Consider the following 15937-nt stretch of genomic DNA (forward strand, 5'->3'; position numbering starts at 1 on the left):
CGGGTGGACGACAGCCGCTGTAGCTCAATTGGTAGAGGATCGGACGGGTTATCTAAAGGTTGCAGGTTCGGTCCCTGCCGGCGGCAAGTTGCTTAGCAATACGTTTTGTTGGGCTAGTTGGTTCATGACTTCTGAAGGAAAAAAGTTGTAGCGCAAAGCAACACACGGACAGACAGAGAGGACGGGACTGGCGCCAGTCCCGTCCTCTCTGTCTGTCCGTGTGTTGCTTTGCGCTACAACTTTTTTCCTTCAGAAGGCAAGTTGCCTTTTCGTCCACTTTAATTTCTTCACATATTTATATTATAATTACTGCAAATAACGTCCCCTATAGTTTCTTTGGCTTCATTGTCTGTTGATTTTCATTATTATTGAATTCGTGTTGACGTTCGAACGCGGCCGCGGATTAGGGTTTTTACCTTCGTACTAGCGTTGGGTTAGTTTTGATTACGCCTTTCTAGTTTTGTGCTGGCGTTTGAACGAGGTCGTGGGTTAGAGAATTCACGTTTTTCTCGCTCTATTGACCCTAATGAGGACATGGATTCAGGTACGAGCTTTTTCGCGCGTTTTACCTTCTTTTCAGTGCCCTGACATTAAGAAAAAGTTGAATGCCTTAATCCACAGCCGCGTTCGAACGCCAGCACCATGGTAAAATGCTCAAGAGAAACTCGTGTACCCTGATACACAGCAATGTTCAGATGGTTGCACAGAAATTGAAAGCGTGAGGAAAACTCGGATTGCACTTCACCTTCGTCTAAGCATCTGTATGTAGCCATGGATTATGGTGCTCGGAATTTGGCGCTTTCTCATCATGGTGTTATAATGTGCCCGTAGATTAGGACATAGTGCTTTCTCACATTTTATCTTCGTTCGACCATGGCCGTGCATTAGCGGACTCGAGTTTTCTTTTTAATTCCTTCGCGTTGGTATACGAACGTTGTCGTTGATCAGTGTATTCGTGCTTTTCTCCTCGAACGTGACATTTTTCATTCCTTCTAGCGTTCGAATGCGCGCGTGGATTAGAGTACTCGAGCTTTTCTGGCATTCACTTCGTCTTTACATTTACCGTGGATTAGCATGTTATTTTTTACCTTCGTGTTAGCGCTCGAATGCGGCCGTTCAGACTTTCTGGCACTTCGTCTGCGCGTTCGCAGCGGATTAGAATGCTATGACCTTTTATTGCGATAACAATTATATGGACACTCTCGGATGTTTTTTGCCGTTGCCGTCATGCTCCGTATAAAATCAAAATCGATAACATCGTCCCGCGTATCGTATGTCTAAGCGCGCGAGCGCTGGGGGCGAGCGCCGCTGAAGCAGCGATGAAAAGAGCCGGCCGTCTCCGTCGCACTAAGGGCACATGCGATAACGTCGCCCAGGGTGCAAGGCCTGACGTCGATGGCTCGTCAAGCAGAGAGGAAACGCCTCGCGAAAGGGCCCCTAAACCACCCAGAGGTCGAAATTTAGTTCCGTGAGAATTTTTCGAAACGGTGCCGTAATAGCGGAGTTACACGCGTTTGATGATACGAAAGACGCCCTCATTCTTTTCCCTCTTTCCATCGCTATGCTCCGTTTCGTCGTCTCGTCTCTCCTCTGGTCGAGTGCTCCTTCTCGCGATGCGAGGAGGATGAGCAGCAAGCGCGCGTACCTGCGAGGGGACAAACAGGTTTTGTAGATGACGAGCAGATGACATGACGTCACGCGAACCGTTGAGGGGATGAGGATTGCCAAAAGGCGCGGAGAGAAGGGATTGTTTCTTGGAATTAGTGGGGCGCCCGCGGCTCGTAGCGCTGCAACGTTTGGCATTGTTGATCGTGACGGCATTCTGAATTTGATGCGCGGGTTTACTTCAATTATCAGAGGTGGTTTAGGGGCCCTTCAAGTGGCGCCGCTGGGAAAGGGGTGGCGGGGAGGGGCTGCGTCGGTCAAGCAGCAACCGCGAACTTTCTCATAAGGGCGCGGTCGCGATTGCTATCTCGACACACATAGAAGGCTCTTAAACTTGCTTTGTTCTCAACGCTTACCTTGCGTTTAGAGGGCTCACAGCACGAAAACCGCTTCGGTCCCTGGAGCGGCCGTATTCCCTTAAACCAGCGTTTTGTTGAATAAAGGCCGAGGCAGACGGTACAATTTTCCTTCCGATGCGATATCCGACGCGGCGGTGCGGCAGCCAGAATGGTGGCTGTCCGATGCTATGAAAGGTCACCACTCCGGCTGCCGCACCGCCGCGTCGGCCGTCGCATCGCATGGAAAATCGTACCGTCTGTCTCGCGCTTAATGCGAGGTCGGATCCAAAAGTTAGCTGGCACTTCGTATAACATTCCAATTTTTTGCCGTCGCATTCACTACTCGAGGGCTTTTCACGGTCTTTTTTAACTTAGTGCTAGCGTTTGGACGTAACTGTGGGTCTTTTTCTGATGCTTTTTACCTTCGTGTTCGAACGTGGCCGTAGATATCGGTACTAGCTTTACGTTCTTTTTTTTTTCATCTTGTCAGTGTTTCACCTTTTAAGTGTTTAAATTTTTTATCACCGAGTTAGCGTTTGGATACGGCATTCGAGTATCCCTCAGGATTTATGGCATTCGTGTTAGCGTTCGAACACGTCCGTGGATTAGGATTCTTTCATCGTGTTTGCATTCAAGCGTTGCCGTAGTTTAGGGCACTCGAATTTCTCTCTCTTTTTTTTTTTTTCTACGCTCGTCTAAGCTTTCCAACGTGACCGTGGATTAGGGTGCTAAATTTTTAAAGTTTTTCGCTTCATTTTAGCTTTCGAACCTGACTTGTAGATTAGGTTGCTCGAGTTCTTTTTACGCCCTTTCACTTTAATATTATCGTTCAAACGGGGACGTGGAACGGGACCTCACTATTGTCATGTGACGCTTTCATTTCCACGATGTTCCTACATTGGCGGTCTCACATTTATTGTTGTTTACTATTTTGGTTCTTGCTTTGCAGGCGGTACGCCGCGCAATGCATCAGCTTCTGCACCTGGTGGCCAACCTCGTGCTGCAAGAGCAGAGCCACGCAGAAACGGCGCCACGGCGGCAGCTCCAGCAGGTACTTGAGTCTCGCAACAAAACGCGGCTTCACGTTTTTACCACAAAGCTGTCGAAACAAGCTCGAAAACGTTATGCGCGTATTTTCACTGTGTCCTAAAAAATACTGCATCTTTCGTTCCCAACCATTCGCATATCTAAATACATTTATCCCCCTCAACACAGTGCAAAGTGACAGCGTTTCAGTAAAAAAATGGTTTTTCCTTCATATCCTTGCAGAGAGGCAAACATAACCTAAAGATTTATGTCTAAAAACTGAGCGGAATTGCCTTCATACTGCACTTTCGTGCAGATATGCATGACATACGACATGCATAACGTCAACTTGACATACATGTGCATGGTGAAATTTCTGAATGCAGTTCTGACATGCAGCATGCAACAGGGTCGGCTTCTGGCGATTTAAACAGCGTTGCCAGATTAGGAGTTTGTATTGCATTTTCAAATTTGTTAGAACGTGGCAAAGAATAGAAATAAATGGCGAAGAAAGCGTTCGTTACCCTAATTTTCTTGCCGCTTGCCCTCTGCTTTTTAGTCTTTACCATGCTGTAATAAAATGGAACTGACTATACAGTGATGGGGGGGAGGGGGGCATCGCTTCAACAAAAGCACTATAGATAGTGATTTAGTGGTCTGCCCGTGTCACTTGGCGCACGTCACGTATCGCTCGGTTGTCGCACTTGTTGTCCCGTCACTACAGTGCAGCTGAGTGAACTTATTCTTATTGTGCCCTGTTTTTTTTTTTTTAATCTGTTTCTGTTATGTGGCGACAATAGGAGGATTTGAATAGTACTAGGGTTCAAATTAGAAGCGCTAAAATGTTACGTTTAAAAATCTGTCATACTTGGCCCATATGCGCCCGTATAACACGCTTTTAAACATTAAAAGAAATTAATCGGGATTCATTTAATATGCACACTTAACCGTGGGGTGTCGACGGATTGCGGTTTCTTTTTTCTTTATGGGTTTCACGGCATGGCGATTTCTTACAGCAGTGAAGCTACCTCTTCAGGCGGGTTGTCGCAACATTGGCCGCGTTCTCGATATTCGTCGTGTCGAATTATTCGTAAATACGAATATTAGGAATTTTTTTTTGTCGAGTCGAATTATTCCGATGGAAAAGCACTAGTATTGCGTGCCTCTTTACGTATGTCCCATCTCCGCGCGGTTTCTACCGAAGTAACACGTACCAATTAACTGCTTTTTTTTTCTTTGGCACCAGTAGGCCCTACGGCATAAGTTAAAAAAAGGAACGGTTCGGTTTCCCGGATGAAATACAGAAGCGGTCGATGCAGAGGACCGTGCGTACAGCACGCTAAGTCAAGTGGTAGGCCGGGGTGGTAGCCAAGGCCGCGTTAGGTGGCGATCCGGGCCTTGTGAAGGCCCGGACCGGTCCCAGCTAGGGTAGGTGATGCAGCGTTGCCTCTGTTATCCTTCCTAATTATTCGATTGTGGGAGACCTAAGGCCCGGTCGGCGAAAGCTCTGCCGGACTACCAATAAAGTTGTTACCAACCAATTATTCTATTTGAATTCGAAACTCGAATATCAGCACACCTCTACATAAATTGCGATGTGTGCGCTAGATAAGTGTATATATAGTTCAGTCTCTTTCACGTATGCTGATCAGTGTAGTGCCGGCGCCAAAATAGAGTTGTGTCAAACTTGGTTCCGAGCTCGATCTCTTCCGCGTCGGTATACAAGGGCGTTTTGTCGGTCTGTGAGGGCGTTCAAGAGCACCAGTGCTTTCTACGATCCTTCATTAAAAGGAAACAGGTTCACCGAATTACGAGACGCCGAACCTCGGTCTGCATTCACGAAAACGTTTCACGCTAAAAATGTTCCTAAGAGAATATTTCATATTCGTATACAGCGGTAAGAGCAGAAGCTTGCGAAGACACTGTAAGAATGTCGTACCGACGAGGCCAGAAGTCCGCCCTTGCTAATACTTTTTCTGCCAATCCTGATACTGGACGTAATACTAGACAAGCCGCCGGCCAATGGAAAAAATTTAAGGCAGCTTCGCGCTAGTCTTGCCAAGCCTGAAGGAAGTGCGGAGCTGGTCGGCCTCTTCTTTCTCTTCTTCTCTTTCTCTCTGTTTTTTTTTCTATCTTTTTTTTTGGTCTCTGTTTAGTTCTGTTTCTGCCTTTCTCTCTTTAATTCTTTCTCAATCTCGCTCTTTCTACATTTCTTCCCCTCTTTCTCGCGTTCTCTCTCTCTCTTTCTGTCCTGCTCTCTTTTTTTTCTATCTCTGTTTTGTGTCTGTTTTCCTGCATTTTTCTCTCTGTTTTTTTCTGTCTTTCATCCCTTTCTTCTATTTTTTTCTTTCTCTTTACTTTCTATCCTTTTCTCTTTCCATCTCTCTCTCTCTCTCTCTCTCTCTCTCTCTCTGTACACGTTCTCTCGCCTATCAGAGTTATTGCATCCCACGGCGGCGGACAAATCAGCGGCGTGCGTTTAACAGCTCCGCTGTTCAAAACACGAGTTTGCGAGTTCGGCCCTTCGTTCTTCTTTCCCGCGATTCGCAGGTGCTACCGCCAAAGGTGGCACCCCTAACGCGCGGCCATCTTCGGGTGCTATCCCGCGAAGCTCGTTCGCTCAAGCTCTTCAGCAGCGGGGGGCGTCCCAGACGGGCTCCACGGCGACGGCTACGGCCACGGCGACGGCCCCTCCCCCGAACAACAGCTACAGCAGGGCAGCTACTGGCAACAGCGGACCTCGAACAGCGGGCGCCACCGCCGCGGCCAACCACCCGCCCGCCACTGCGACGCCGTCGCCCCCAGCCACGACTCCACCATGCGCCGGCGCTGAAGGAGGAGTGGCCATCAATGGCCCGTCAAGCGACGAGATTCAGATGAAGGCAAGCGGCCGATGTCGGCGACATTAGATGAGAGCGACGTATCGCTCTGCTATACGTTCTAAGGAAGGATTACGTGTTACTCCTTCTGGCGAGCTCTGGTTTCCCACATGTATCTCAAGATACACGTTAAATCTTTAAGGCGCGTCTCCCTCGACTCTCCGAAGAGAATGTAATGATCTCCAAAAGAGGTAGGGTATCTTTGCTCATATACGAGGCAAGTCAGAACAAAAATAGTAATAGCAAGGTGGCAACTAGTGGCCGCCTGGTCTGTTAGTTAAAATAAGGTGTTACTTCAACTACTGGAAATAAGATACTGTTGTCCATGCCGCAGTCAGTCGTAACGACTACGCTTCTATTTCCTGCTTGTTTTCACCAATACTCTAAACGTCTCTCGCTTACCTTAGCATCTGACCAGCGAATACGGTCCCCACCGGTGAATGACCTAACGCATGCCTCCTCCTGTTGTGAATGTTTGCTTCGGCATGTTTTTGTTCTCCGGCAACCAGCTCGGGCTTCAAACAGCAAAGCGCTGCTCCGAGTGTACTTACAGACTTTCCCTTGATTTTCTGTTTGTCACCTTTGCAAAATCTCCGTGATCTTTCATGTTTAAACCATTTATATCAGATTTTCTATCTCAGCTTCTCTAGCTTTTTTTTTATGAGACGTAATTGTCTTTACACTTTCAATTTTCTTGTACTCATTTGTAAAAGTTCGTGATCTTCATCTCCATTCTGTGTCCACGCTTTTCAGTAGACATATATGCACTCGAGACGCCCGTTTCTTTTCATCCATCTTGCCTAAGCCCTTCAAAAGAAAGTATGCTCTGCGCTTCTCTCTCTTCAAACGAAGCCCAACGCATGTTCCCTTGCACTGTCTCCAATGTGGTTTTTCCGCAGGCCCCCAATACCAATGGGCCCACTGATATTAACTTCCAACGCCGACAAAACCTCTCATTTCACGCACAGAACTGCATTAATTCAATTATTACTCCTATCCGCATACCACGCGCCATCGCATAACCCCAAAGTGCCATCAAGTCCTTACCAGAGTTACCCGAGGTCACAAACCTCCTAACCACGTGGTTACTACATCGTCTCGTCCGGTTCACCACTGTAGAGGGCGAAGAAAGGCACGTCAAGTTCAGAGCTGGCCGCAAGAGCTCATCCCCCTGACTCCGTCTTTATTTTCTCCCTTCTTGCTGTGAATGGCCCTCGGGATTGAGAATATACCGCATCATTTATTTTACTACTTGGCTGCAATATCCCTTATTATCCAGCAGTGCTGTCTAAGCAAATGGCTATTATGAACTTCTGAAGGGTTCGTGCAAGTGAGCTAGTACAAATCACATTATCCTCTAAACATCTCATGATAAAAGACGGTAGACGTGCAAACACGGACACGAGAGGGAAGTCAGGACAACGTGGCGTTCGTGTTGTTCTGACTTTCTCTTGTGTCCGTGTTTGCACGCTTTTCGTCACGAATCCTTACGAACTAGGTTAGCATTGTCATTCTATCCTCTAAACATCTGCCTGGCATGAATTTTGAAGTTTCCAAACCATTGTTTTCCACTCACACCTACAGCTGTAATTTTGAGGCTTGAGTTACCATATTGTGTACCGATGTTTCCGTAACGTTAAACCCCAGATACTAATTATTATATGTTTCCGTAACACGAGTTCATAAGTCCATATTGTGTTCACATCAATATCATCATCTCGGAATTTTCAGTTTAAATAACTTGCACTACGGCGATAGCTAGCTGTATGCTCTGTGGGCCCAGCTGTTTGATTAGCTGTATAGGGATTTCATCTATTGCTGATACCGTGTTCTTAGGGGCATTTTCTTCTGTTTATGACCTCAGAAATTTTTCGTTGCTCGATCTGGTCAAGTATAACTACGCTTTTTAAGTTTCTTGTTGAAACCCTACTAACATAGCTCATGTAACTACTAACATCATTCAGTGCACAAAGTATGGAACATTCCGGTCGTCTAAACACGCTGTTGGAACTGTTCGCTGCAGGTTGTGGCTACTTTGCGCCAAATTGGCTACTTTACGACTTCTTTTGGGGACAAAATTTTAGGTTTGCTGCATGGCTACTTTCTGGCTACTTTCAAATTCCAATTTGGCACACTTAATAGGCACCTTTCTCATTATTTGCAGATAAAATATAATGTTTCAATTTTTTTTTTTGCCGTGTCAGCCGATGCATGCGCGTGTCCTCCTCACGCTAGTAGGTTGGTGCGCGTTGAGGCACCACAAAGCAACTCTCCTGCAAAGACTGAGTCACGAAGCTTCGTATATGTTAACAAACGCGTGGCTTTTTACTGCTGCAATGGGCAAGTGGTGACTATGCGGGAAAATAGTGTAAGGTAGATAGAATAGGACGTAGCTGTATGTGCAGCGATGGCCGAAGGTCCCCAGGCCGCTATCCCATATTAATGATGGCAGCGCGGCCTGGGAACTTTTGCCACCTTTGTACCTTTTTTGGTATGTACGTACGTACGTACGTATGTACGTATGTAATGTATGTATGTATGTATGTATGTAATGTATGTATGTATGTATGTATGTATGTATGTATGTATGTATGTATGTATGTATGTATGTACATTTTCTAAACTCCGTGTCCCAAGATAAGTCACTTCTAGCGTTGTTGCGATCATACATCTCTCCCATAAAATTCACGTTCAATAATTTGTTTCATCTTCCGTAAATTCGTATTCTTTCGTAAAAAGCTGACTCCTAGCAAGCTAACAGGTGCGCTGCGTAATTGTGTTGCAGGAATTGGAAAGGAGCCTGCCGTCGCACTTTCCGCGGCGGCCAGCGCATGGTAAGCTTGGCCGGGCAATCCAGCTAGTGGCCAACCACTTTAGCATCGACATTCCCGATGGAAATGTGTATCACTACGACGTGGAGATCTTCTCGGAAGGCTCCGGGGAGGCCAAAGTGCCCGACCACAAAAAGTACCGCTGCCTCAGCACAAAAATCAACCGAATGGTCATCGAACTTCTCGTCAAAAAATACCGAAATGAACTTTCCGGCTGCATCCCGGCCTTTGACGGCCGCAAGAACCTCTACACGAGACACCAGTTCAACTTTCGCGAAAGGATATTCGCCGTTGAGCTGGAAGAGGACCAGAGAACCCAGAAGTTCATCGTCAAGATACAGTACGCCGCCACTGTCAACTTGGACGCCTTCCATGCAGTCTACAATAACAGGGTCAACACAGTGCCCCAGGAGGTGTTGCAAGCCATTGACATCGTCGTACGCCATGGACCTTCTATCAAGCTGACCCCCGTGGGGCGATCCTTCTTCAAGCCGCCTCCTCCACACGAACTCAACTCTCTGGGTGGCGGCCGAGAGGTGTGGTTTGGGTATTACACGAGTGTGCGGCCCGCTCAGTGGAAGCCCATGCTGAACGTCGACATGTCGGCTACAACCTTCTACGAGACTCTACCCGTCGTCAGCTTCATGTGCAGGATATTCAGCGACGGCAGGCGCGAAATGACACCCTCCGACTTCCGGACACTTCGAGATTTCCACCACGCGCGGCTAAACAAGGAGCTGAAGGGGCTGCGAGTCAAGGTCACGCACCTGCCTTACCCACGGAAGTACAAGGTCATACGCGTCACCAAGGAGTCGGCCAAGGAGATTTTTTTCAGCACCGAGGACGGGTCGACCATCTCCGTGGCCGAGTACTTCCAGAGCCGCTACAGCCGCCTCTCCTACCCGCACTTCCCGTGCATTCAGAGCGGCAGCGCCGCTCATCCGGTCTACATCCCGCTTGAGGTGTGCGAGCTGGTCGAGGGCCAGCACTGCCGAAAGAAGCTGGACGAAAATCAGACGGCCGAGATGATCAGACGCACGGCCAAGCAGCCTTCCAAGCGCTTTCAGGTATTCCTCCTTAGATTCCGCACAGCTGCATTTCGCATTAGTAAGGAGCTTTGAAGTTCTTAAAAATTGTGTGAACAAAATAATTGTTGGCGTTTAACATCCCCAAACCACGACATGATCAAGGGCGCCGTAGTGGAGGGCTTCAGATATTTCTATCACCTGGTGTTCTTTAACGTGCGCCTAAATATAAGTTCACGGGCATCAAGCGCCCCCATCGAAAATGCGGTCGCCGCGGCCGGGATCCGAGACCTTCGGGTCAGCAGACGAACACCATAACCACTAGACCACCGTGGCGGGTGATTGTGAACTAAATAGTTATCTAAGGTTGTTTGTGTATCCCCAGAGAAAGACTCGTAAGGCGCAGAGGCGTAACAGCAATTTTCTATATATACCTGTGGAAATTTTGTGTAATCTTAATGGTGGCCTGCCGCATATTATACTGATACAACAGCAGAGTCGCTGGGATTTCGGTATCTACAAGATTTTTTGGCTCCCGTCAGATATGCCTAGCGAACCATTGATTCCTGTAGGAATCGTTTAACCGGAAGGAGGTAAAAGGAGTGTATTTTTTTCTAAATTAGCTGTCGATGCAGCTTCGGTTCTAAACACACAAATCAGGCATTAGTATCTGTGCGCTCACCAGACGGCATGGCTTCAGCCGTAGCGTAGGGAGTATATTACTGCTGCAGTCGAACGTGGTGTGCGGTGTTGTAATGTTAGTGGCCCTTTGGCGTGTGCTTAAGCGACGCAAGTCGACTGGTGCCCACAAAGCGTGTCCGTAAGCTCCTGTGAAGAGCCCATTGTCGTTTTGAGATTACGAAAAAGCGACCGCTGCTAATTTTCGCAGACTGATGAAATGCGAGCGATTTCGCCGGCAAGTCTTCCCGAGACTCTTCGAAGACGTAACCATCGATCTACTTCGCTTCCTGAGTGTGCGGGCCGCACATGCGATTATAGCACGCGTGGCGTACGTAGGTTGACGAGTGCAGAACTAACACTGCTGCAATAGTTGTCGGAGTGACGTCATTCTGGTCGTCCGCTAGTTGCGCTCATCGGCGCTTCGGTTTTGGCTGCGCCGGTGGATTTGGTCGACTTAAGTCATCTTAAGATGTTTTCCAAGGTAATTCCGATATTTTTATATATGGATCGTCTGCACACCGATTCCGGAATGTCTGCATGACTGCTGAGACTTCGACTTAATCGAATGCTTTCTCGTAATCCATGAAGGCTATATATGGAGGTTGGTTATGTTCCGTGCATTTCTCTATCTATTGATAGTGTGAATATGGTCTATTTTCGAGTAGCCTGTACTAAATCCTGCTTGGCCATTTGATCGATTGAATTCTAAGGTGGCCTTATAATTCTATTAGAGATTACCTTAGTAAATAGCTTTGTAAATAACGATGCGATATACTATATGCTCAGATTATGACGTCACATGAAGCCAAGGTAGACGCAGGTCATTTTCACCTCTCCCTCAAACCACAAAATAAACATGCTCCGCAGCCTTTTTACGTTGCAGGCTAGGCGGTTTGAAAACGCTATTACGTCTGCCTATTTTAATGCGGTGCATACTGTATGGCTACTTAATTTCACAGCGTTCTTTCAAGATCAATGTCTAGCTGACTTTCGGGTGAAAAACTATAGAAATTAGAAAAAAATTCACACACCGATGCGCGCGCTCTAGACTGACGTTATAAGCTGGACGGTCGGTGACCCCGCCCATCACCCCGTCAGACAACAATCGCCGAGTACGTGCGCAGGACTACTACTCTAGTCGCGGAGGCAATCGCGTGCCGCACTTCAGTCATCTGCATGAGGCTTCTGCCTTCAGTTGTATCCGACTATAGGCTGCCCGCTTCTTCCGCTTACTTCTATGCGCTGATGTGCATGCTCTGTTATATTTCGACAAGGCGGGTCGCGCAAACAGAGCTGGTTTTCCTAAAAGTTTTATATGAAGCCGTTTCTTTAAAGGCAGTGTGTGTTGGTAGCTCTTCTTCAAATACTCGGTGCGTATTAGGTGACAAGTATTTTTCGAATATATGTTGTGCAGCGCGGCACAGACCAGCGACAAAGAATTGAACGACACGAGCGCTCGTGTCGTCCAATTTTGTCTCTCGTCTGTACAGCGCCTCACGTTCAACCAAATATGTTAACGCACCAACTCGCCCAACTTGCCGTGTTAAAGCGTAAGAGCTCTGTTGCTGCGAAATTTGACCGGGCTCTTTCTTCAGGTACTATTCACATGCAACCCTTCTCCAAAGTTCAAGGAGCTCGCTTGAGTATTACCTACACATCTATCTCGTCGTCGTTAATTTCTCAACACCGGTAGCGATGTCGGAGCACGATTTTGTTCGCAGGAAATCCGCCAGTCAGTGCGCGACTTGGTGAACAGCACCGAGGATTACCTGCGCGAGTTCGAGATCAAGATCAGCACCGATCCGACCCAGCTAAAAGGCAGGGTACTCGACCCTCCCTCACTCGTGTTTGAAAACAACGCACTCAGCAAGCCGCGCGACGGCACGTGGGACCTTCGCGGGCAGCACTTCTACAAGGCGGCCACCATGGACCGTTGGTCGGTGGTCAACATGACCCGGTTCGCTCAGCGAGACAGTCTGGACAATTTCATCAAGATGCTCATGCGCATCGGCACGGACCTCGGCATGCGCATCGAACAGCCGCTGGAGGTCTCCTGTGCAGACCCTAACCGGCGCCCGATACGCAACATACTCTCAGACCAGCAGCACAAGCACAGCAAACTCCAGATGGTCGTCCTCGTCATCTCTAAATCGACAAACTACGCCGAGATCAAACAGGTGGCAGAGACGCAGCTTGGCCTTCGCACTCAGTGCGTCCTTGATATGAACGTGGTAAAGAAGTGCAACACCGCACTTATTCAAAACTTGTGCCAGAAGATCAACGCCAAGATGGGCGGTACGAACAACAGCCTTCTGGCGCAGGAGAAGCCGTCTCTTTTCCAGAAGCCCGTGATCATCATAGGCGGGGACGTGTCGCATCCGTCGCCGGGCGACAAGATCCGACCATCGATCGCTGCCTGCGTCGGAAGCCTCGATTCGATCCCATCAAAGTTTCACTCCACGATCCGCATCCAAATGGAGCACGCTGAAGCCAAGTCTCGTGTCGAGATCATCAAGGATCTCAAGGAAATGATGAAGGACATGCTGAAGGCTTTCTTCCGGGCAACGAGGCACAAGCCGGAACGCATAATCTTCTACCGCGATGGCGTGAGCGAGGGACAGTTCCTGGAAGTGCGAAACCGGGAGGTGAGTGCGCCCTCTCACTGCGTCACTGTCGCTTACCCAGATGAATGCTATGCTGTTAGTGCTTCAACATCTGCACTATGTGTTTGCTGTACATACTTGTTCGAGCGTCTTCGGCCCTTCACTGTCTCTCCTTTCCCTTTGATTTCGCGACAAATATAAGTATGGGAAGCAAACCTAAGCACCTCGCCCAATAACCACGTTTGGATTGTCGGTGTTATTGCAAAAGATAGTGAGAAATTGGGTTTTCGTCTTTCTCGTCTTTGCGCTCACCTAGCGCGCGCCCTTTCGCGTGCAGCACTCTGTCTTCCTTACTGAAGGTATACGCAAGTTATTAGCCTAGATAATCAATATTTTCATGTAACTAGTAGGTTAACCCACTACTTACTAGTTCGCGGTCATGTAACGAGGCGCGCTGTTCGTTCCCGCGTGAGGCTGATGACATCGAGTAAGCGACTGATGCCAGTTGCGCAACTTACAGTTGTGCAGCTTTCAGTTATTTCGCGGTGGCGTTAGCGCCATAAGCGATCTGCGTCTTCCATTGCAAAATATTTGTTCGCGTAGCTTTTTTCAAGGACTGGTTTTAACGAAAGCTTGTTCGCATGCTCTTATCTACAGAACTAAAAACGATCGCTGTATTCTGAATAACATGAGCTGATATTACGCAAAGACTAACAACCGAACTAGGCCAACAGTGTATGTACATGATCCAACAACATTTCAGTTATGCCTTATCAACGACCTCTGCAGGTAAGCGCCATTCGCCTTGCCTGCAAGGAGTTGTCTCCGAACGAGACATACCAGCCGGCCTTAACATTCATCGTCGTGCAAAAGCGTCATCACACACGTTTCATGCCAGTCAGCGACCGTGACGGCGTTGGCAAGTGCCGCAACGTGCCACCAGGCACCACAGTCGACACGGTGGTCACACACCCGCTGGATTTCGACTTTTTCTTGTGCAGCCACTTTGGAATCCAGGTAATGATCATCACGCCCTGCTATTAGTGCGCGAATGAAAGCTGTCGAGGAGTGGGCGTTTGCCAGAGGGTTTTTCATCTGGCGATGCCTGGTGCGCCTCGCGCGAAGCTAAGTGTTCAGCTGCCGGACGAAAATGTCGAAGCGTTTAAGTTCCTCTACGTATTTACCGGTGGAACAAGGACGTGCGAGGCCCTCACGTCACCGTGGAGCCGTTTCCCCAACAGCTATCGTGGGTACTCATGTGTGCTGGAAGTAATTCTGGTAGCTGGCCAGCGCAGCCACCCATACTGGTGGCTGTGGAACACACTGCGTACCGCAGCTATTACGCAGTACATAAACTTGAACTTTCGTATGCTATAGCTGAAGGTTTCAAAGCTTCAAACCTTCGCGGCGTTTCGCGAAGCGTTTCAAGCGCCACTAACATACATGAAAAAAGTTCCGTGCTATTACCGGCGCGACGAATACGAATAAAAGTCGCTACATGTATTGAGCTGGGCTTGTCGGTCTACATTCTTATGACAAAACAGCGAAAGCGACGGGATGGTTTTACAGGCAGAACAGTGTATGAATATTAGGCTTGGGCTGACCATTACGATGTTCGATATTCGCTTTAGCTCAAATTTTAGCGTTAAACCTTTTTTTTTTTAATGTTAAACGCTTTTTCCCAGGAATAGCCAGCCTTAAAGAATAACTTCACAGCAGTGCGACCTGCACTGCCACCCTTTAGGAGGACGTTGCATATTACGCGCACCTTGACATTTAATTATCGGAGCGAATTACACCCGCGAAATGCGGTATATAAAACTTGCCGCATCTTGCCGCATAAAACTCGCACCCTCAATTACAACAGATCGGGTGTAAAATCCGCGCCTATAACCTGCATAAATAACGGCACTAAGTTATTCGATTCAGTCAATTCCTCTCCTTGTCAACATCAGGTACTTTTATCAAGGTTTTATGCAAATGCCACTGTTGCGAACTATTCGCTTCGAAATTATTCGATACAAATTACTATTCTCTTTTCTCCTATTTATTTTCGAAGCATAGCCATTAGGTGCATGTCCGGGAAATCAGCAAGGCAAGTACGCGGCCGTGAATTGCACCATAATCAGCACCGGGATGAGTTGACTACTGCGTGGTCTCCGTGTGCGCGATCGGCCCGCTTTTCTGCGAACGCGGGCCGACCGAGCAGAGTCTTCAAATATCCAGAAAGAAGGCGTTTAGAAACAGAAGCAATTGTGCTTGTAGGCGGATGGAAGAGCCGGCCAGCGGCACATGTTTCCTGTCCTCAGTCAGAAAAATTCCCGGAGTAAAAATATTCTTCCGTGTTGTGGCGCAGGGCACCAGCCGACCGGCTCATTACTACATCGTGTGGGACGACTCAAACTTCTCGGCTGACGAGCTCCAAAAGCTGAGCTATTACCTCTGCCACACGTACGCCCGCTGCTCTCGCAGCGTCAGCATTCCCGCACCGGTGTACTACGCCCACTTGGCAGCGTTCAGGGCCAAGAATCACATCACCAGCAAGGTTGACCTGTCCAGCTCAAGCAGTGACTCCTCGAAGGGCAGCGGGGACACTGTCGCCACCAGCCAGTACGTAGAGGCCGTCCGCGTCCTGGAAGGGCTCCTGCAGTCAATGTACTTCGTCTGAGGAGGCGGCCCCTACTCTGTTGTGAGTAGCGCAGTAGTACAACCGTTGCTTAATTCGCACAGTGTCTGGGTTTTACGAGGTAATCTTCGATGAGAGCAGACGTTGGATGCATATGCCAGATTATCAAAACTATTTTCCAGCCCGGGGTTGCCAGCTACGGCTAACGTATTTTGTACTTGTCTTACAGCTTCAGCGACCGACTTGTACCTTTTTAGGGCGGG

The 15937-nt window shown here is 48.2% G+C and overlaps 1 protein-coding gene across 1 annotated transcript; it reads left to right on the forward strand.

The window, feature by feature from the left end:
• The first annotated feature begins 534 nt into the window (after positions 1–534).
• On the forward strand, positions 535–15716 carry LOC119401873 (protein argonaute-2-like). Its single transcript, XM_037668911.2, has 7 exons — positions 535–544; positions 2953–3054; positions 5580–5911; positions 8694–9806; positions 12167–13090; positions 13838–14065; positions 15405–15716. The coding sequence occupies exons 1-7, from the start codon at positions 535–537 to the stop codon at positions 15714–15716; spliced, it is 3021 nt and encodes a 1006-aa protein (XP_037524839.1).
• Positions 15717–15937: the final 221 nt, after the last annotated feature.

This window comes from Rhipicephalus sanguineus, chromosome 1 (assembly GCF_013339695.2).
Source record: "Rhipicephalus sanguineus isolate Rsan-2018 chromosome 1, BIME_Rsan_1.4, whole genome shotgun sequence".
Lineage (NCBI taxonomy): Eukaryota > Metazoa > Arthropoda > Arachnida > Ixodida > Ixodidae > Rhipicephalus > Rhipicephalus sanguineus.

Excerpts from the sequence above, each read along its gene's own strand:
- LOC119401873 (XM_037668911.2), top strand. Across the intron at positions 5,912-8,693 it reads GCGACGAGATTCAGATGAAG|GAATTGGAAAGGAGCCTGCC; the intron begins GCAAGCGGCCGA and ends ATTGTGTTGCAG. Across the intron at positions 9,807-12,166 it reads AGCCTTCCAAGCGCTTTCAG|GAAATCCGCCAGTCAGTGCG; the intron begins GTATTCCTCCTT and ends TTTTGTTCGCAG.